Here is a 22,285-nt window from a genome sequence, read left to right as displayed (position 1 = left end):
CTCCCCATTCTTCCCCTTTCCAAACCTTCCCCTCTAAAGAGCCACACGCAGCCTCCATTTTGAACATTTTAATTAGAAAGTTATAAAACATCCTGGTTCTTTATACAAATTTTGCATGAAAATAATAAAATGCAAAGCAATGTTTATACCCCTTTAGCGGTCTTTCCGTATCTCATCACCTTTTGGTAATTCAGAAGATTCAGCAACCAATTTCCATTTAAATCTCAAAAAAAGTTTAGGCGTATAAATAAGCAGCCCTAAATTTTGAAAGAAAATCAGAAGGGCCAGTGTTAGGGTATTTGGGCGCTTAAAATAGGTTTGTTTCCAAAACACTTATTTTGGCCAGCCTGAAAGAAAAGGTACTTTGGAAATAAGAACTGAATCTCCAAGGTTCAGTGAGGCACACACTGAGGTATGTGTTTTTGAATGGGTCTGAAGCACAGGTCATAGTGGGCACGTCCTTCCATAGTGGACACCAATGACATCTCCGGATCATGAAGCAGAGCCATCTGTCCTTTGAGGAGGCTGCATGTTTTCTCAGGGCGTGGACAGAGGATCAGTCTTCTGTGCGCAAACAAAGACCTGTTCCAGCACTCTGCTCCTGCAGACACTCACTCAGTCATGAGGGTCATCTGGTGGCACTGCTTGTCATTCTGCTACTGGCCAGGCTGGGCTGCCTGGACTGGCATCCTCTTATTCCCCTCACTGCTCCCATGGGTCTTCCCCCAAACTGCCTGCTCTGATGGGGGCCCTGTTCCTTCGTCAAGGGAAACGCAAGTAGCTGGGCTTCCCGCTAGCCCTCCAAATAAACTCTGTGGTTGTTGGGCAAGGAGCCAACACCAACAACAGGTCCTCTGTCACCCATGCCCGTTTGGGAAGGGGGAGGGGCCGGTGAGAAGAAGGAGTGGAAAGTGTCCAGGCTGTTAGGTGAGGGCCAGAGAGAAAAAACCTGTTGTTACAATTCTTACTTCCCCCAAGGTTACTTAGAGGATTGTGAATGAAACAGCACTTCTGACTTCAGCCTGCTATTCCAGGGGCACAGACAGAGGGCAAAGGCAGGGCAAAGAGCCAGCCACATAAGAGCAGGATAAAGGGCTTTTCAGCTAAGCTGATGACAGACGATGTCTGTTTGACTGAGGGCAGGTGGATGGTTCTAGTGTCCTCAAGTTGCCCACCCTCCCATGCATGCACACATGTGTTTGTGAGCACTCTGTCTCTCTCCCCCCCTCCTCTCCAATTCTCCAGTTAAAGGCCTCTCAGTTCTGGAAATCAAAGTTCTGAATGGGAAATTTCGGTGCCCAAGAGTAGAAAGTGCTACTGATTTGAGTATCTGTCATGAGAGCCCAGAAAAAGAGTAAAACATGGTTTACAACAGGGGGAAGAAATGTATAGCACGTTTCTCAGTTCGAGAAAGAAAAAGTCTTTGCTTGACCAGAGATGGGACTCTCTCCAACATGTCTAAACTGATAATAGTTTTCTCCTGAAATTCAAGTCTAAGATTAAAAAAAAAACCCAAAAAACGGGAAGCAAATTACAGCCTTCAGGAACCCGCAGACCTTTCCGGAAACTAGTCTCTGATGATTTCAGTAGGCACTTAGATGATATAGAATTTGTGTAGAGAAAAATTAGAAAGAACTCTTCTTTGTCTCTGGTAAGAAAAGCACACGTGCTGATGCGTGTCCAGGGGCTCTTTTCAGAAGTGTCCTAAGATGGCAGTTCTCAGAAGACAACATGAGGTAGCCAGGGTCCTGCTCAGAGTTCTCGGTCATGGTCTTCTTAGGATAAGTGCTCCTTACACAGTTCTCCCTGGGGCACCGCTGTTACAGGGATGGTGGTGACCACTTGATTTTGAAACACAAATCTTTTGATTCTTTCAAACACCCAGAGGAAGATAAGTAGGATACTGACATACTGGATCCAGGCAAACTTTATAATTTCCCAGAATCCTGGTAGATAAGTACACACAGTTAAGGATTCTCAGATGACATTTTCTAAGCAAATGTTAAACTAAAGTTTAGACAGGATATGGCAAAAATGTTTCAAATACCTTTAAGATAAAAGGGATAATAAAATATTATTAGGACATGAATATGGATGATTCTGACCTAGAAAAATTGCCCATGAAGAAAGAGAAACAGGAAATGAGCTTTTCTTCCCCTGTGTGAACAACACACACAGCTGTTTGTGCGGGACCACAGTGTAGTAGCAGTTTCCACGCTAAGGCTTCCCAAATGTTCCTTATTGGGACAAGGGAGGAATCCGTTTTTCTCTTTTGAAGCTGAGCTACTGTTGGCTCCTTCACAGAAAGGATATGAAATAACTTCTACTGGGTATCGGATGACAGCGTTAATCACAAATGGAGCTTCGGCAGCCCTTCCCACTAGCCAGATGGGGTTGGGGTAGGTCAGGATGGTGGTTACTGCAATGCAATCCGGAGTTAGATAAAACATTGAGGGCTACGAAAGTACTGGTTTGACCTCTCGGGAAAATTGTGTACTTCAGAATCATCTCAAAGAAATGATCCAAAAGGAAAGTGAAATTGAATGTGAAAAGTTGCTCACACATTATTTGTTAAAATGCTTGTCAAAACACTTATGCTAAAATAAAGGGGATGCTCAATGTCACTAATCATTAGAGGAATGCAAATGAAAACTACAGTGAGATATCACCTCACACCTGTCAGATCAGCTATCATCAATAAATCAACAAACAACAAGTGCTGGTGAGGATGTGGAGAAAGGGGACTCTTTTGCACTGTTGGTGGGAATGCAGACTGGTGCAACCACTGGGGAAAGCAGTATAGAGATACCTCAAAAAATTAAAAATGGATCTGCCTTTTGACCCAGTGATCCATCTTCTGGGAGTATATCTGAAGGAACCCAAAACACTAATTCAAAAGAACATAAGCACCCCTATGTTCATTGCAGTATTATTTACAATTGCCATGATGTGGAAGCAGCCCAAGTGTCCATCAATAGATGAGTGGATAAATAACTATGGGACATTTACACAATGGGATACTACTCAGCTATAAAAAAGAAGAAAATTTTACCCTTTGTGACAGTATGAATAGACTCAGACAACATTATACTAAGTGAAATAAGCCAGTCAGAGAAAGACAAATACCATATGACTTCACTCATATTTGGAATCTAATGAACTGAATTAACAAGGTAAATGGGGACAGACTCATAACTGGAGAGCAGGATGACAGCTAGTGGGATGAATGTGAAAAGTTGCTCACACATTATTGAGGGAGGGATTGAGCGAAAAGGAAAAAGGACTGACTCATGGACATGGACAACAGGGCAGTGACTGCTGGGGGAGGGGGCGGAAGGGCACTAAACAGTAATGGAAAAAATACAATACAGATTAAATTTAAAGAAAAACAATATGGAAACAGTCTATGTGTTCTTTGTAGTTCTTGAGTGGCTAAGCAAAGCAATACTATGCTACCACTAAAAAAAATACTGATTAAAACTTTGTAGCAGCATGGGAAAATATTTATATTATGCAGTATAAAAATAAACTGGATCCAAAATTGTCTCTAAACTTGGATAGTAGAGCAGCTGTATAGAAAAAGATTTGCATACAGACAAAAACTGGAAAGAATAAAGAAAAAAACTTGATTTGTACTTTTCTAAGTTTGGTCAAAGCTTTTACTTTTAAATTTTTTAAAAAATATTTTTATTTATTTATCTTTAGAGGGGAAGGGAAGGAGAGAGGAGGAGAAACATCAATGTATGGTTGCCTTTCGTGTGTCCCCTGCTGGGAACTGGCCTGCAACCCAGGCATGTATCCTGATTGGGAATCAAACCGCGATTGTCTGGTTCGCAGGCCCTCACTCAGTCCACTGAGCTACACCAGCCAGGGCTAAATTTTGTTTTTAAAATAATGCTGTTAGTGTATTACTCAAAATCAGGAAGAAATACTAGAATTACAGTCCCCCCACTTGTTAAACGTCTGTGTGGTATCCATGATGTCTGGTCGCCAAGCAATACTTTAGGTGCCTTTGGAGAAAACCTCAGATCACCAACCAGCCAAACATGCCGAGCTGAGCGTATGAGATGGCCTCATAGCCTCACCTCTGTAAGGGACAGACACACTTTTCCTGATAGCCAGGACCTTGGGTGCATCACGTCTACTCTCCTAATTCGGTTGTTGACATGGGGTGAGTCACTCACCTTCCCTATTTCTATTTGAAAACTATGGACAGTAATTTGCTTTTTTAAAAAAAAAAAAGTGTGGTAAAGGGATCACTTCAGTTGAGCTCACATTTAAAACAAAGGAAACCCGTCAAACCAGTGGTGGGATAAATATATCAATGAAGCGGCCCTTACCTACTGAATCATAGAAGTGGGGGTGGGTAGGGTGTGGTTTTAGTGTTTTCATCATGATAAGGGTTTCAATTCTGTTTCCACTCCAATTTCTCTCCAAAGCCCCCACAAACCCAGAAAATCCTTGATAGATATCTGAATAAAATTTACTCACCATTCCTTTCTTGATAGGCAGCAACAATGTGGGTGAGGTCATAGTCATAGGCAAAAGGGCTGGTCCCGTTGATGACGGACACCTGGGAGGCAGCAGGAAGCCCTGGTATGAGCACTTGAGCAGCTTCTTCTCTGGTCTTTCCACCCCCCACCCACCCAGGCAGATCTCAGAGACTACCTTTGGGTTTTGGGGGGCCTGTTCCAGTATCAACAATCTTTTCTTCAAGGATGAATGACCTCTCTTACAGTGATTGACTCTCAATCCTTCCCCTTACTCAATGGAAACAAGGGCCAATATCCACCTTTTATAGGTTTTATAGGTTTTAAAGCTACTTATAAAATACTACTCTCTATTCCAATGGGAGAACTGAGTCCTTTAATTTTAAAAAATAGATCATATTTTCTGCCTTGGCTGATGTGGCTCAGTTGGTTGAGTGTCCTATGGTGACTGAAAAGGCTGCAGGTTTTTTTTTTTTTTAATATATTTTATTTATTTATCTTTAGAGTGGAAGGGAAGGAGAGGGGGAGAGAAATATCAATGTATGCTTGTCTCTCATGCATCCCCTGCCAGGAACTGGCCTGCAATCCAGGCATGTGCCCTGACTGGGAATCGAACCTTGGTTGTTTGGTTCACAGGCCCATGCTCAATCCACTGAGCTATACCAGCCAGGGCAAGGCTGCAGGTTCGATTGCCAGTTGGGGCACATACTTAGGTTGCCCAGTGGAGAGCATAAGGAAGGCAACCAATTGATGTTTCTCTCTCACACTGATGTTTTTCTCTCTCTCTCGCCCCCTTCCCCACTCTCTAAAAGCAATGAAAAAATGTCTTGAGGTGAGGATTAGAAAAAATAAACGATATTTTCAACCCCCTTGTCTTTTCCTTACTCTTCTCTGGATGATCTCTACTTTATCTATCCCTTCTAAATGTAAATTTGGAAATAAGGTAAAAGGCAAATAGCAGGTATATAATCCTTTAAAGAAAGTGACTTCCTGCCCTCAAAATCATATTCCTGTTGACATAAACCTTCAGATAAAAGGTGATATGGGTTTCTAGGTGAAGACAGGACTCAGAATGCTGAAATCTTTGGGGAGGCATTAAAAAAATGTAAAAAAAAAAAAGAAAAGGTTCCAGTCCAAGATTGCGATAAAGGAACTTCCTGAACTCACCTCCACCCACTGACACACTGAAGCCATGGCTCTACATGGAGCAATTCCCTCTGAAAGAAATCTAGAAACTAGCTGAGTGACTCCCACACACTGGGCAAGTGAAGAAATACCCACATCACCCAGACTGAAACAATCTTAGCACATCTTCAACTACGGGAAGCCACAAGAACAAAGAAGGCAGCTTGGACAAGGACAGAGCTTGACAGCAACCAAGAGCTCCGGCTGGGCTCATTGGTAAGATTCATTTCCTACATGAGACCCCCTCCATCAGGATTGGGAGAGGGGGATGTTTTATCCAATGCAAAAAAACCAACACAGAGAGTCAAGGAAAATGAAGAAATAGAGAAATATGTTCTGAACCAAAGAACAAGAAAGAACTCCAGAAACAGACCTTAATAAAATGGAGATAAGTGATTTATCTGATAGAGTTTAAAATATCAGTCACAAAGATGCTCACTGAGGCCAGGAGAACAATGCATAAAAAGTGAAAAAGGACATTATAATAAAATCACAGGCAAATATTCCTGATGAACATAGATGCAAAACCCTCCACAAAATATTAGCAAACCAAATTCAACACCACAATCAAGTAGGATTTATTCCAAGGATACAAGTATGGTTCAACATCCACAAATCAGTAGATGTGATATACCACATTAACCAAATGAAGGATTAAAGTCATCTCAATAGATACAGAAAAAGGATTTGATAAAATCCAACAACCATTCACAAAAAAACCCCTCAATGAAGTGGGTACAGAGGGAACGGGAACATACCACAGTGTAATAAAGGTCATCTATGACAAGCCCACAGCTAACATCATAATGGAGAAAAGATTTCCTCTAAGATCAGGAAGACGATAAGGATGCCGACTCTCACTACTTTTATTCAACGTAGCACAGGAAGTCGTAGCCAGAGCGATTAGGCAAGAAAAAGAAATGAAAATCATCCAAATTGGAAAGAAATAAAACTGTGTCTGTTTGCCTATGATACAATATTACATATAGAAAACCCTAAAGACTCCACCAAAAAAAACTCTTAGAACTTACAAAATGAATCAGTAATGTTGCAGGATACAAGATCAATACACAAAATCATTTGCCCTTCTATACACTAACAATGAAATATCAGAAAGCAAAATTATGAAAACAATCCTGCCCTGGCTGATGTGGCTCAGTGGACTGAGCACTGGCCTGCGAACCAAAGGGTCGCTGGTTTGATTCCCAGTCAGGGCACATGCCTGGGGTTGCAACTCAAGTTGTACACCAGTAGGGGGTGAGTAAGAGGCAAGTACACATTGAAGTTTCTCTTCCTCTCTTTCTCCTTCCCTTGCCCTCTCTCTAAAAATAAATAAATAAAAATAAAAGAATCATCTCATTACACTGTAATGAGATGTATCAAAAAGAATGTAAGATATGTAGGAATAAATTTAACCAAGGAGGTTAAAGGTCTGTTCACTAACATTGATAAAAGAAACTGAAGAAGACACAAATTAATAGATATTCTGTGTGCATGTATTAAAAGGATTAATGCTGTTAAAATGAAAAAAATGTCCATATTACCAATGGAATCCTTATCAAAATTCCAGTGGCATTTTTTACAGCAATAGAAAAAACAATCCCAAAATTTGTACAGAACCACGAAAGACCTCAACTAGCCAAAGCAATTGTGAGAAAGAACAAAGCTGCAGCATCAAACTTCCTGACTTAAAACTGTATTACAGGCTGCTGTGGCGGCAGGCTGGCTTCTCTACGTGGGCCGCAACCGCGGACGACGAAGTACGGGTGACCAAGGACGTGTACAGAGCCGCCAGCTGGGCCGGGCCAGACGCCAAAGCGGCGGGGGTCGTTGTGCTGTGAAGAAGACACCGTAAGCCGTTTTCGCGACAGCGGGTGCGGCCACGGTCGCCCCAAGTGGGCTCAGCGGCTGCTGGGCCAGTCTAGGCTCGCGCCCAGCCCTTCCTGGACTCAACGTCAAGCCGCGACTCCGAGGAGGCCACCACAACCGACCGGCGCTGCGCTGCGGGCAATGGCATGGCGGCCCCGCAGGCTTCGCTCAGTCCCCCAAAGGGGATCCTGAAGAACAAGGACTCTACGACTTCCTCCATGGCGGTCTCCAACGAGCTGCAGCCCGAACTGCGGCCCAGCAGGAGTGGCAACGAACAGAGGAAAAAGTCCCAGATTGGGTGGGATGAAATGAGCATCAAGGCGACATACCATCCAGCAGACAAAGACTATGGCTTAATGGATGTACATGAAGCAAGCACCCCGTACCATCGCACGGTAGGTGATGATGAAGATGCAACGCGTGATTCAGGAGCCGCTCAAGCCCTGACCCCAGACGCATTAGCTAACAAATCGGCTGCTGCTGAGGGCTCAGAGCCAAAGTATCGGGTTCATGGACAGGACAGCAGTGACGAAGACGGTGCCTTCTCACCTGAGAAACAAGGTAAAAAGTCTTTATTGACTGCCTGCTGTTTACTCTTTTGTAAGTGCTCTGCAGGCAGTGCGCAGGGGGAAGAAAGGAGCCAGCTTCCGGAAACTTCCACATCGGCTATAGAAAGAAAGCGACAGTTTGAAATGAAAAGGAAGCTTCACAGCAATGAAGGACTGAATATTAAATTAGGTAGGCAATTAAGTTCAAAAAACCTAGATAATGATGAGGAAGATGAAGAAATGTCAGAGACCACAGCCGGACAAAATATGGATATGAAAGAATAAATCAAGGGTCTGCTGGAGGTGATGGGCAGCACACGAAATCACAGAGTTCACAGAAGATCTGTTCAACACTGTAATTGTCCGATACAAACCTTGTTACTGTAGTATACTGCTCCTTGTTCTCTGCGTTTCATGACTTAAGTACCAAAATGCATACCAGTTATTACACGTTACCAAGAATTAAATAACTTTAGAGACTAATCGGACTGGAAATGCCTCATTGATACATATATTCTTGTATTTAGTACTTGACCAGAAATATAGCATAATATCATCACTCCAAAACTGCACCACTTTTGTAAGAACACTGGTTAATTTGTATAAGATATTATATAGTTTTTATGCTTGGAGGTTAGTATCTTGGGAAGGGGGAGAGGATCTAATTTATTTTCTTCACTTTTAGATGTGATAGCTCTTGCATATTTTTTAAATTGAAATCCATTTGGAGCAATAGATTATAGAGGCTGATAAATATTCAGTCTGAAAACTATTTTAACACATGTCTCACCCTGATTTATCTGTTTAATTGAAAAGAATTATTATAAGAGTTACTGTTGCATTTTTAGGCCTATTACCTTTAAAAATCCCTTTTGAGTTTCTTTATGTTTACAAGGAAAAGACTGAATTATATCTCATTGAAACTAGCTTTATTCACAAATAAATTATCAGGTTGAACTTGTACTAATGGCTGCTCTTTTTTTGTAAGCCCGGTTGGCAGACTTCAGATCAGTTTTTAAAATAAATGTAACACAGCCTCAGCATTCCCTTTACACGCCTATCCTAACCACCTGCCTTTGTTTCTCACTCCTGTCCACATGCACACACACAGTGACCCTTCACCTTTATAAAAGGTCATCAAGATTGTCCCAACATTAGGAACTCTTCCTGCACATATTTACTGCAACAATCAAAATCTTATTTTGATGATCAATGCCTGTTTTTTTCTCCTGATACATGGAGAAAATAGATTTAATAGCAGCAGTGCTACAGACAGAAAATACAATTCAACTGCAGAATTTCTACACTGCTCTGAGTTGAGCTTGCTGATTAAATTGCTATTATTAGTTGATTGTTTGGCCTCAATAGACCTTAGGAAACAACTGCATGATGAGAGAACTGGGTGTCGGCAGTGATATGGTGACAGGTTCTGCCTGGACAGACAGAAGCAATCCTGAATACATTTCAATTTAAGAGCTTTAATCTCTGCTTTAAGGGAATATGACAATGTATGCTATCACAACTGCTGTATTCTAACACAATAAGGTTGAGATGTTTTTCCCTCTGAAATGAAGTGCTGTTCCTGTGTATCATGGTTTAGTAATAGTTTGTTCGTAGTCAATTATTTGTATCTTGATTTTTTGTTAGTACTCAATGAATGCATCATATGAACAGACTTTTAAAATAATTTCTGAATATTGTATATATGAAATGGCTCTATTGAACAGTTTATCTTCTATATACAAGTTTATGGAAATATCAATATGTCAAAATAAAGTGGAAAGGGAAACTGTATTACAAAACTATGGCAATCAAGACAATATGGTACTGGCATAAAAACAGACATATCAATGGAACAGAATAGATAATCTAGAAATAAACCCACCAATGTAGGCTCAGTTAATTTTTGACAAAGGAGCCAAGAATACAATGGGGAAAGAACAGACTCTTCAATAAATGGTGTTATAAAAACTGCACAGTCACATGCAAAAGAATAAGCTGGACTCCTATCTTATAGCATACACACAAATCAATTCAAAATGGGTGAAATTCGTAACAGTAAAACTCCTAGAAGAAGACAAGGGGCATGCTTCCCTATATTAATACCGGCAATAATATTTTTGTATTTCACACCAAAAGTACAAGCAACAAAAGCAAAAATAATAAGTAGGACTTCATCAAACTAAAAAACTGCACAGCATAGGAAACCATCAACAAAATCAAAAGGCAACTTACAGTATAGGAGAGAATATTAGAAAATAATATATCTGATAAGGGTTAATATCCAAAATACAGGGTCTAGCAGAAGTAACACCTGCCTGAGTGTAGCTGGTAGGTGTGTAATGTGAGTGTGATAATTTCTAGTTGAAATTTGAACATTTCACCTAAAATGTCATATGGTGTGCTTAAGCGTGATATTGTTATGTTACAGAATTACATGCTTATGATTTTGTAATAAAGGGGGCATTATTTGTGCCAGACTCTGTATACAAAGAACTCACATAACTCAACAGCAAAAAAATTAATTTAAATAAATAAATAAATAAATTTGCTTTAAAAAATGGGCAGAGGAACCTAACAGGCATTTTTCCAAAGAGGACATACAGAAGGCCAACAGATACACACACTGTGCTCAACATCACTAATCATCAGAAAAATGCAAATCAAAACCACAGTGAGGCATCACTGAAGGGCTGTTACCAAAAAGATAAGAGATAACAAGTGTTGGCGAGGATAGGAGCAAAAGGCAACCCTTGTTCACTGTTGGTGAGAATGTAAACTGGTGCAGCCACTATAGAAAACAGTGTGGAAGTTTCTCAAAAAACTAAAAATAGCCCTACCATATGATCCTGAAACCCCACTTCTAGGGATTTATCCAAAGGAAATGAAAACAAGATGTGGAAGAGATATCTGTCCTCCCCTATTCACTGCAGCACCGTCATTCACAGTAGCCATGATGTGGAAACAACCTAAGTGTCTATAGTGGTTGAATAGATGAAGAAGAAGATATGAGATGTGTGTGTGTGTGTGTGTATGTATGTATTCAGACATTAAAAAGAAGGAAATCCTGCTATTTACAACAGCATAGATGGACCTTGAAGGCATTATGCTAAGTGAAATAAGCCAGATAGAGAAAGATAAATACTGCACAGTGTCACTTATACATGGAATCTAAGTAAAAAGTCAAATTTATAGAAACGGAGTGGAAAATCAGTTGTCAGGGGCTTGGAGCTGGGGGCAATGGAGAGAGGGTGAAAAGTACGAAGTTTCAGCTATAAGATGAATAAAGTCTGAGGATCTGATGTATAACATGATGACTATAGTTAATGATACTGTATTGTATAAGTGAAATTTGCTAAGAGAGTAGAACAAAATGTTCTCACACATATACAATAATAGATCAATATGTGTGGTGATGGATGTGTTAATTAACCGAGAGGAATCCTTTCATAATGTATACATCTATCAAATCATCATAATGTATACTTTAGCTTACAGTTTTGTCAGTTATACCTCAATAAAGCTGAAAAGCACCAGCAAAGACCTTTTCCAAGCCATATTAAGTTTATACCTTATAGTCCTTTGTTTTCCCAATTTACATTGATTATAGCTAGGGTAACCATAAATCCTCCTTTCTCTGAACCAGTCCTGCAATAACTGATAATGTCCTTCTTCCCTTTTCAAAAATAGTCCAGCCCAACTTATACAGCCCCCCTTGGGATATAAGAAAAGTTAGTGATAATGAGTGTTTAGATGCATGATTTCTGGTCTCAGACAGACAATTCACGGCTCTGTTACTTTCATGCTGTGGGAGTTTGGAAAAATTCATTAATCCCTGCAAGTCCCAGTTTTCTCAAGTGTAAAATGAGACTTCATTCTTTCAACAAATGTGTCGGAGTGCTTACTATGCGCCAGGCACTGTTTTAGGTACTGGGGTGAAAGTAGAAATGTCAGCACTTTTTCTGCCGAGGGAGACAGCAAAAAAAACAAACTGAAAACATATCTTTATATTTCTGGTGGAAGAAAGTAAATCTAGGTGACAGAGACAGGTGGGGGTGGGGGGTGGGGGGATAGAAGTATCAGGGAAGGGCTATGTTCAGAGATATTTGCAAAGGGAACTGAATGGAGTGGCAGATTAAGCTATACTTGTCCTTAGCAAAGGGAAAGGCAAACACAAAAGCCCAAAGCCCTGAGGCAGTAGTTGTTTTGTGGCACAAAAGCCAGTATGGCTAGAAAGGAGTGGAAGGGACAATGATAGGACAAGCAGCTACAGAGCTGGGAATGTAGAGCAGACTTCTCCTGGGGTTGCTGTGATATTTAAACCTCTTAACTCAGGACTGACATATATTATGTGCTCAATAATTGGTCACTTGTATTATTTTTGAAATGTTTTACAGGAACTGTAAAAGATCACTTTCAATATGATGTGTGTATGTGTACACATCCAAAAGAATGAAATATTTGGTTCTTAGATATTCTTCTCTTTCTAGATGTAAACACAGGCATATCTGTCTGCACATTTTGAGAATTCACGGCAGGGATTCCTCAGAAATCCTTTTCCATGTCCCTGCCGAGAAACACTATTTCCAATTTCTATTTGCCCTCTTCAAAGAACTGCAAACACTGACGTGTAGAAACAGAGGAGATGGACAAGAAGAAGCATCCTTACGTTGTATCGAACATCTAGGCCAGTGTAGCTCAGGGGCTGCTTCTGCTGCAGCCGCAGGTCTCCATTCACATACAGCTCGGACCCCGGAAGAGCGAAGGAGGACTGGAGAAATGCCATGCTCTGCATCACGAATGTAGACATCCTCTGAAATCATTAGAGGGAGAGACAATATCAGTTTCAGTCGGATCTTAAGGGCTTTGGGTTCTAAGTGCCACCTGACTGTGGCTGAAGCCTAGTAGTTCCGCACACACCTGGCTTAGCTATGCAGGAAGCGCTCTGCCCAGAACGCTCTGAGGTGTTAAAAGCCTGTACAAGTTAATATGACCCTAATGAAATACAGTTAATCTGCCTAAGTTAAATCCCAAACTACACCACAGAAAAGAGCCTTTTTCCACAGTGTGGGTTTTCCTAGAAATCAGAAGAGGGCTCTGATCTATTAAAAGACAAAAGGAAGAGGACAGGCTTCCCTCAGGAATTGACTCACGTGCAATTGGTAGGAGAAAGTCAAGATGAGTTGCACCCCGAGAACGTGCTCCGTGGACTGCAGTGGAAGCTCCAGCTTAAAATGTAACATGTCCATTTTCCCATCCTGGTTCCTGTCTTCTTCTCTAGTCTAGGAAACCCAAAGAGGGCCAGTGACCCTGGTCCTTATTAAGGCAGGAAGAATCCACATCACGGTGGTATATACACAATGACTCACTGTTGCGCTATATACAGGTATTATGCCCTCATCAAAAGAAAAGGAGAAAAATAAATATCTATAAGTGGATCAACATTGGAAAAAGAGACACAATCTTCATAATTGTGCTTCTCAAATATTCAAGGGCCATCCTGAATGGGAATTTGAAGTGGTGATAACAATGAACATCTGGATGACACTTTCTTTTTTAGTTGTCTCGTTTGACCTTTTTTTGTTTGTTTTGTTGCTGGCATCTTCTGAGGTTGTATGGAAAATTTTAATAGCACATCAGAATTGTCTACTACTTGTCTAGAAAAGAAACTAATACTAATCATTTTGCACTCCCAACTCAGCAAAATAAAAATAAAAACCCACCAAGCTCTATTTATACATCTTTAAAACCACAAATGTCTTTGCTTCAGATTCTCAATGTTGGATCTCATCTCATTATTGTCAGCACTTTAAAGCCTAGTGCACCTTTTAGTACCAATCAATAAAATGAAAAAGGAAGCTCTGCAAAATCGGTAAGCCGTTAAATCTACACGGATACTTTATAAATTATGGACAGAAAAGTAGGGAAAGCAGGTCTTAAGAGGGAAAAGGACAAATTACAGCTCATAAAGACTCTGGCAGTCCTGTGTTTTTGTAGCCAGTATCAAGTCCTGCCATCTACAGTCTTATCTCACAGTGTTCCCGAAATGACTAGCAGGAAAGGACGGTTGCAGTGTGACCACTGCTTCCTTGACGTGATTCCTTGGCACAACTCTGGACCTCGTTGCTACAACTGATCCTTTTTCAGAGTAGGTTCCCAGAAGGATTTTACTGCAGTGTATCAGCATTCCCATCTGAATTCTCCATCTACTGATTCCTTTTTATTTCCACTGATACCATTATGCAAGGAAAATTCTTTGTTCTTACGGATATGTCTGTTTCCAGAAACTTTCAATTGTTTATTTCCTTCTAGACAATACTGCCCTTATCCTAGAACTTGTTATAGGGAAACCTGCCCTCTCCCTTCTGTTTTCTCTGTCCTGTTCCATTCGCTTGGCAGGTTCAGTGGAGGGATCTGTTATCAGGGCTGATGATCAAGTTACTGAGGCAATGACGTATTAGCAATTATGACAGAGTAGAAGAGAGGCTGCTTTGTCTTTCTGTGAATCTTCTTCAGTTGGTATCTGGGAAGACTTGGAAGACAAAATCAGGTTAACTCTCTGCCGTGATCTATGCCTTCTGGATCCTTAGTATTAAACAGAAAGACAAAGATCAAATGTCTCAACTTGCAAGTGAGGATAGTGGCCAGGAGGAAATTCCCAGAAGAATACAGACTCTGACACAGTGTGGGAAGGAGAGGAAAGCAGTTCATTTGACTTTGAAAATAAGTTTAAGCTAAGCAGAGCAAGTATTGTCCCCACTGTATAGATGAGGAAATCAAGGCTCAGGGAGGTGAAGGGATTTGTTGGGTATGGCTGGTAATGGTAAAGACAGGACTTGCAACCACACCTTTGACTTCAGATCTCGTTCCTTCCAGAGCTAAAATGTCTGGACTTGTACAAAACAAAATAAAAACCCAAAACAACTCAAGATGTTGGGTAGGACAAATATTTTTGCAAAAGCCAGTGTCAAAAGTATAAGTCTGTATACCTGTCTGACACACTTTCACTCCAAGTTCAGAGAAGACAGAGACCTGACATAGCATCATAATTAGCATCTATTTGTTAAATTCACTCATTAATCTGTCAAGTATTTTTTGAGGATCTACTATATGTCAGGCACATAGTAGGTGCTAGGAATATAATGGCAAATAAAATAGACCAAGTTCCCCGCCCCCCCCCCCCCACGCTCCCACCCTCTGCCACAGGAGCATACATTCCTAGCCAGGGAGGCAGATAATAAATCAATAAAGAAGTAAATTCATACCAATATTAGGTAATGATAGTGCCACAAAGAAAAATAGAACAGTCTAAAATTAGAGAATCACCAGGGTAAATTTTTTTTATAGAAAATTTTTACAGAAAATATTCAAGACCTGACTGTTAGAAACCTGAATGGAGTGAAGTGAGGAGGCACAGAAATGTCCGTGGGAAGTGTGATCCAGGCTAGCAAAGTGGACGGGCACTGGGGAAAAGTGGGTCAGTGTTGAAGAGACTGCTCCTCGGCCAGCGCAGCTGAGCGCAGGAGGGAGACAGACAGCAGCACATGAAGAGGGCCAAGAGAGGGCCACGGGGGCGAGAGCGGATGCCAACGGTGCATCTCCTACGGTGACCTATCACCAAGTTAGACTCTCACTCCTCTAAACCTGGCAGGTTGGGCCACATTTCTACACTATGACTTGGACAATTAATGAAATCGATTATTTAATTCCATTTAGTTCAAATCAATCTCAACACATGTGTATTAGCTATAAAGGCAGGCATTCAAAGAGTTAATACTCTTTAACACAAGTTCAAGGTTATTATTTAAAATCAAAGTTGCGTCTGGCTAAGACACTTCATAAATCACAGCATCACCTTATTTCTGTAAGGTATATATGCAGTTTGGAACAATGTTTATGTCCAATGATTGTTCCCTCTGATCCCACTGCATAACCCAGGAGACAGATACTCTTCTTAGTAATAATTACAGAGGTAGGCTCTACAGCATGCTCCTCATACAGACATTTACGTCGAGGCCAAGAGAGGGTATGGAACCCAATAACAGAACTGGGTCTAGGATTTAGGTTGCTGACTTCTGATTCAGTGCTCCTCTGTAATAGCCCACAATAACTGTACTTTCAAAGATTTCTGATAGTTTAAGGAGGATAATCCTTTACAGATACATGTAAAATCAATACTCATATACTAGATAGGATAAATATAGCCATTGTTGGATTTAGTCAGTGCATATCAGTCTACTTATATGAATCAGAAAAACAGAAGCTAGCCCTGGCTAGTGTGGCTCAGTGGCTTGAGCACAGACTGCAAACCAAAAGTGTCCGGTTGGATTCCTAGTCAGGGCATGTGCCTGGGTTGTGGGGCAGGTGCCCAGCTGGGGGCGTTGCAAGAGGCAACAATAGCGATATCTCTCACACATAGATGTTTCTCTCCCTTACTTTCTCCCTCCCTTCCCTTCTCTAAAAATGAATTAAATATTTAAAAAGAAAAACAGAAACTAAACAGTTATCTTAATAGAGGACTAACTAGGCAAAAGGGAATGCTGTGATAACACAGAGTGGGTAGCTGCACGTAGCTTCTCCAGTGCCTGAAGCTGGAGAAGGAAGAGAACCCAGAAGAGGCTGGTGTTACCTGAAGGGGCTGGGACTCAGACCTTGGGAAGGGAGTGCTACCTCTGGTACTTCCAGAGCCGGAGAAGGAACCCACTAGAGGGAATCAATAAGGCTGGAGAAAAACTTACTCCTCCCTGTTTGTATCACTCCAGCAATGGCTCTTCACCCTGGCAGTGGCAACTGGTTGCAGTTTCCTTTTTTCCTTTTTTTCCTATTCCCAGAACAAAGGTCATCATGCCTCCTACTGGCAGAACCTAACAGGCAGTTAGTGGCCAGATGACAATGCGGTTTTCAGCATCTCAGCGTTGAGCATCACAAAGCAGAGGGATTGCAGTGTGGATCTGGAGCTGAGACAAAACCTAAAAACAACACACCACTGACTGTAAAAGTTGCTATAAATTTAAGGAATGTAATTATTTCCAAGTGCCCCGACTTGCAATATTTTCCCCATAAAGGATTCTACAGTATCTCATGTTTTGAAAGGTTTTCAAACCTTTCATTCTTTTGAGTCATATTCTTTTATTAAAGGTTAATTTCCTAGTTTCTACCAAGTGTTCATTTTACCATATATTTGTCTTCATTGAGTGTTCCATTTTTTTTTCTTTTTGTGCTAAAAATACTCTTTGGCATCAGCCTTTGGGTCTCCTGCAAAGTAGGGATCACTATTTCAGGGCTCCTACACTCATCATATTCTTGCTACTTGTATTTCAGTGAACCTAAGATACCATCAATTGTAAAATGCACCATTATTTTACGTACCAGTAAGAAAGGCAAAAGAATTCAAATTAAACTATGACACAATGTTTCTAATCACTTAGAATATTTATTTTATACTCATTCAAAGAGTTCTTAGTGCACTCTCTGCAAGCCTGTGCCTTTCCCTTCCCCCTCTTCTTCCCTCCCAGGAGTGCACATCCTAAATTCTAAGGGACCCCGTGAGACCTGCAACCAGGGGAGCAGCAGCAGCTTGGTCCCCAGGCTACCCCCCTGAACCCGTCTTCAAGGCCCCCTTTCCGCTGAGTCTCCAGTGAGCTGACAGCAGCCCCACCTTGGCTCACTTCATTCCCATGTTTCTAAAAAGCCAAAGCAGCCCCACTTAGTCGCTCTCCTGTTCCTTCTTCTGCCCTAAGCCTTTGTTTCACCAGCCCCAGCTTTAATAAGCATGCTCTCAAACTGAAAAAAAAATAAATAAAAAGAGCTTTTAGACTTAGGCATATTTATATCAGGTATCGTACTTATGCACACAGACAATTATAGTAAAATAAATTGATCAGGGCCGCCTAAAAGTTCTTCACATCATGATTCTTTTGAATCATTTTTTGACCCAATGATACTCATATTTTTCTAAGCAATGTTGTCCTCTGTGCCATCAAGCACATTGATGATAAAGCATTTTTAAAAATTTCATGAAATCCACTGGTCTGGGCTCTTGAGCAGGCTTTAAAATTATGTGGAGCTAGCCTATTTTGAAATGCCTCTTGAATCTTCCGTTACCCACTCCCCATTTGGCTCTTAGAGGTTAAAATGATAGTATTTTACTATCTTACTATTTTGTCAATTATACCTCAATAAAGCTGAGAACAACAACAGTGTTTTACTATGGTCTCTGGGGTTTTCTTTCATGTCACTGATGTCCCTGCTGAAACTTTTAGTGCTGGCACTTTTGATGTTTGCACCCATGAAGGCAATGAGGACTCTGCCAAGCTTGTCCCCTGGCCGACAGCCGTCATAAGATACCATAGGCAGGAAGACACACTCTGATTTTGGAGATGTAAAAAAATTAAGTGCCTGAGACGTGTGGACTCTCCACTCACCTTCCTATCTCCTCCAGCTCCCAAATTCTGTGGGTTCACAGATGCCTTAAAGAGCCAAGTCAGCCTCGTTGAGGGAAAAAAATCTAGCTGTTTTCTTTTCTTCTCTCATTTGAAACAACAAGAAACTTGACTTTTAAAGCATTAAAAATATAGGGACTTTAGAAGAGATGCTGTCCAGGGTGAACTGACCAAAGCAGTAGCAAGGTCATTTCTGACTTCTGAGGCATTTTCCTAAATTAGCAATAGAAAAGCCACCTCCCAGCATTTAGCCAAACTTTGATCTAAAACCACTGCTTCCTCAGCTTACTGGCTACTTCTCGGTTGGGCTGTAGGTCAGTCTATTTATGTTCAAAGTTAGAAAAGTAAAGAATTTTGTTGTAATGAGGGTTAAAAGTTTAAGATATGGAACAAGAAATCCTTGAGCTCATCCAGGAACGCGGCAAATCAGTAACAGAGAAAGACTATAGATGACAAGGTCATGCATTGCTTATAGACACCAGCCTAGAATGGGGGGGAGGGAAGACTAACAGAATGAACTTTAGTTTTGTGTTTTGGGGGTACAAAACTGCCCAGTATTAAAGAAGATTAATACTTGTGGGCGCCATAAAAGTAAGAGGTAGTCTTGCCCTGTCCAAGTAGCCCAGTTGGTTAGAGCGTAGTCCTGATGCACCAAGGTTTCAGGTTAGATCTCTGGTCAGGGCACATCCAAGAATCAACCAATGAATGCATTAATGATGTTTCTCTCTCTCTCAAATCAATTTAAAAAATTCTAGAAAAAAATACAATGATTATATTTAAATTTTTTTTAAGTAAGGCCCTGGCTAGAGTAGCTCAGTGGATTGAGCGCGGGCTTGTGAACCAAAGGGTCACTGGTTCGATTTGCAGTCAGGGCACATGTCTGTCTCTCCCTCTCTTTCTCCTGTGTCTAAAAATAAATAAATAAAATCTTAAAAAATAAAATAAAATGGAAAATTTAAGTAGTAAAAGGTAGTCTTGGCTTTGCAGATTTAAAATTAGAACACACACTCACCAGAAGCGGGGGGGGGGCATGGGCAGTGCCTCAGGGGAGCAGTGTCTGGGTGCAGAGATTAGGGGCTAACTAGCAGTCCAACTGGGGAGTCAACCAGTTGTGGTAGATGAACGAGTGACGAGAATAAGAAAAAAACAACGTTATGTACTTGTTTTTAGAATTAAGTTTTCATGATTATTTCTTAGATTCAAGTAACCAGAAGAGTATGACTGAGAGGAATATACAAATGTCAAAACAAAAGAAAACACTGCTACTCAAAATTTAAAAGACAGAGAATACTAACCTAAAGTATCATTAATATGTTACACCTCTGTTTGTTTGGAGTTAAAAAAAAAACTTTCCTTTCCACTCTGGGAAAGGAAACATGCACAGGGAAACGGAAGGTAAGCATACCTCGGTACTGGTCCTTTATCCAGTCGCCCTTCTTCAGAAGCATTATAATCTCAAATAAGAATAAAAATGGGCACTATGTCATGAGTAGTGAGCAGCTATTGAAAGAAATTTGTCTCCTATTCCAGTTCTATTTTTAAAACCAGTTTAAAACTCCTGATGATTTACAGAATCACGGAGTTCAGCAATGCTTATTACAAAACCCAGCAGACTTCCATCCCCATGGCAAACGTTTTCATCTCATTTCGGGCATTCTCTTCTGACTTCCCACAAGAAGAGATAAAGATTTAGTTTTCTTCCCCAAACTGTCCACCAACCCCCCCTGCTGCCCCCACACATCCCATCCCATGACAGTTAAACTCTCATTTGACTATGTAAATCCTATTAAAAAAATTATCTTTCTCACTTATTCCTTACTTTTTACTTCTCTGGAGTTAGTAATTATTTTATTTGCTTGCTTAGTTTTACATGTACTTATAGATTTTAACAAACAACTTCTACTGAAATTCCTCACAATGTAGTCTTTATTCAAAATCTTGTTTACTGCAATATTCTGATAGTGGAAAAGTGAAAACAAATAAAATATCCACCAACAGGGAACTGGTCAAATCCATTACAGTTCCATATCATGAAATACCTTGTAGATCTTAAAAAGAATAATGTTGGTTAACAAATATTGATACATGTACCAAACTGAGCCTTTAACTTTGTCATTAGATATTCTGGTAACCAGAAAAATATAAGAATATTTAAAGTAATCAGAAAGAAGTAATCTGAATATTTTGTTTGTAGTTATTCATACAACTAATCAAATTTAATTGTTTTCCATTTTATTTAGTTGCTGGAAAAAAGTCTGAAAAATTTTTTTTCAGTTACACAAGTTTTCTTGCAGGCCAATCATCTTGGGGATGTTTACAAAGATTCAGCTTCAGAAGAAGAAAAAACAGTATTTTCATATGTTCTCCAAAAAATGAGCGGAAAGGGAGTGCTTGTAAAGGAAGCACTCACTTACCTGAAACAAATACTAAATCACAGACAGTAAAATGCTTCATTTTCATCCTGGACAGCTGCAGAATGGAGCAGCATCTGAGACAAGCCCAGGAGTGGGGAGGGCCATTCCTGGCAGGTCGCTTAACCAATCAGGGGCTGGGCTTCCCAGCGTCAAGTCTGCATGAAAATGCCAGCTCTTTCTGTTCCCAGTGTTCAGATGCACAATTGCAGCAACACCATGGCGTTTTAACAAGAACACCACTCGTCCTTCATGACTCCTAAAGGAACTTTCGCGACCACCTATCAGGCCAGGTCCATGTAAATGATGGGAGCTAGAAATAGGCTGCCTCAGGCTTCTGGACCGCTTGGGGAAGTCAAATGAAACAAGAGATTTACTCCCCAGGAAGTTAAACATTTGTTCAGGCCACTGAGTCTTTGTACACAACTTTGTACTGTGGATTCGCGAACCCCTAAGACCTAAGCTGGGCTCTCCCAAGAGGCCTGGCCGTTCACCCCCCTCCGCACCCCTCCCTCTGCCCAGTCTCAGTGAGCAGCTAGGCCCGTGCAGGAACCACGCACCGAAACGAGTGGGATGCGCAGATGATCTCCCTGCAGCCGGTTGAAGGCTGGGAACGTGCTCCAGGCGAGGAACCCGCCGCGCTCCGGTCCCAGCAGGGCCAAGAACAGCACCTGGTGCTGGAAGCGAACGGTGGGCTGCTCCTCATAGCTGCTCCTCTTCAACCAAAACCCTGTGGTAAAGAAGGCGGGAAGGAGGTGGGAAAATATTAGGAAGGCCGGCGCTAGTGCAGGGGGACCGGGGGAGCTGTGGCGCGCACGGACAGCAAGGCAGGCTCACCGTGGCTCCGGAAGGCCACCAGCAGCGGCGGGATGTACGTGAGCGCAGTGGCCAACAGCAGGAACACTGCGGCTTTGGAGCAAAGCCCGGCGCGGTAGCCGCGCTCGACTGGTTGAGAGAAGAGCTCGTAGAGCGCCATGTGAGCAACACAGAGTGCGTCCACCCTCTTTCAGACCGCTTCGCGGTTGGGGAGGGATGAGCAAGTTTGGCTTCTCCTGGTTGCCATAGCCTTGGTCGCCAAGGCAACCGATAGCGCAAAAGAACGGAACCAATTGCAAGGACTTGGGGCCCTGGCAGGGGTGGAGCTAACGAGGGGCGGTGCCCAAAGGGACCTCCCGCTTTGCTTTATACTGTACGTGGGTTTTCCCGAAGGCTGAGTGGGAGTACAGTGTCTCTCTGCTCCGAAATTGTAGCTGTTGTGTTAATATTTGAGTAAAGTAAGTTCTTCATAAAAGTTGACTCAAAGTAAATATCTATTTATGTGTCTTTCGTTAAATATGAAT

The 22,285-nt window shown here is 41.4% G+C and overlaps 2 protein-coding genes across 6 annotated transcripts; one reads left to right on the top strand and one right to left on the bottom strand.

Annotated features, from left to right (window-relative positions):
- Nucleotides 1-53: 53 nt before the first annotated feature.
- Nucleotides 54-22,069, bottom strand: TMEM231 (transmembrane protein 231). Of its 3 annotated transcripts, XM_037144748.2 has the most exons (7): nucleotides 21,783-22,069; nucleotides 21,506-21,675; nucleotides 13,246-13,374; nucleotides 12,762-12,905; nucleotides 4,492-4,573; nucleotides 2,314-2,419; nucleotides 54-1,957 (listed from the first exon to the last, which is right to left on the bottom strand). In XM_037144748.2, the coding sequence occupies exons 1-7, from the start codon at nucleotides 21,919-21,921 to the stop codon at nucleotides 1,777-1,779; spliced, it is 951 nt and encodes a 316-aa protein (XP_037000643.2). In that variant the 5' UTR covers nucleotides 21,922-22,069; the 3' UTR covers nucleotides 54-1,776. The 3 variants fall into 3 exon arrangements, with proteins under 3 accessions (XP_037000643.2, XP_037000644.2, XP_053522666.1); XM_037144749.2 differs by lacking the exon at nucleotides 2,314-2,419 and having other exon boundaries at nucleotides 54-1,946; XM_053666691.1 differs by lacking the exon at nucleotides 54-1,957 and having other exon boundaries at nucleotides 1,987-2,419.
- On the top strand, nucleotides 7,691-8,377 carry LOC119048920 (protein phosphatase inhibitor 2-like). 3 transcript variants are annotated; one of them, XM_037144752.2, is made up of 3 exons: nucleotides 7,691-7,943; nucleotides 8,007-8,105; nucleotides 8,217-8,377. In XM_037144752.2, exons 1-3 carry the CDS (start codon nucleotides 7,691-7,693, stop codon nucleotides 8,375-8,377), a joined length of 513 nt encoding a protein of 170 aa, XP_037000647.1. The 3 variants fall into 3 exon arrangements, with proteins under 3 accessions (XP_037000647.1, XP_037000646.1, XP_037000645.1); XM_037144751.2 differs by having other exon boundaries at nucleotides 7,691-8,105; XM_037144750.2 differs by having other exon boundaries at nucleotides 7,691-8,112; nucleotides 8,221-8,377.
- Nucleotides 22,070-22,285: the final 216 nt, after the last annotated feature.

This window comes from Artibeus jamaicensis, unplaced genomic scaffold (assembly GCF_021234435.1).
Source record: "Artibeus jamaicensis isolate MK-2021 breed Jamaican fruit bat unplaced genomic scaffold, CSHL_Jam_final contig_464, whole genome shotgun sequence".
Classification (NCBI taxonomy): domain Eukaryota; kingdom Metazoa; phylum Chordata; class Mammalia; order Chiroptera; family Phyllostomidae; genus Artibeus; species Artibeus jamaicensis.
Note: the sequence above shows the minus strand (reverse complement) of the source record. Positions and strands in the feature narration are given on the sequence as shown.

Bases quoted from the DNA above. Each gene is read 5' to 3' on its own strand.
- LOC119048920 (XM_037144750.2), top strand. From the start codon at position 7,691: ATGGCGGCCCCGCAGGCTTCGCTCAGTCCCCCAAAGGGGATCCTGAAG. The intron at 8,113-8,220 runs GTCTTTATTGAC...GGCTATAGAAAG, and splicing joins CCTGAGAAACAAGGTAAAAA to AAAGCGACAGTTTGAAATGA.
- TMEM231 (XM_053666691.1), bottom strand. From the start codon at position 21,921: ATGGCGCTCTACGAGCTCTTCTCTCAACCAGTCGAGCGCGGCTACCGC. The intron at 21,676-21,782 runs GTGAGCCTGCCT...TCTTTACCACAG, and splicing joins GGTGGCCTTCCGGAGCCACG to GGTTTTGGTTGAAGAGGAGC. The intron at 12,906-13,245 runs GTGAGTCAATTC...TAATGATTTCAG, and splicing joins CTTTCTCCTACCAATTGCAC to AGGATGTCTACATTCGTGAT.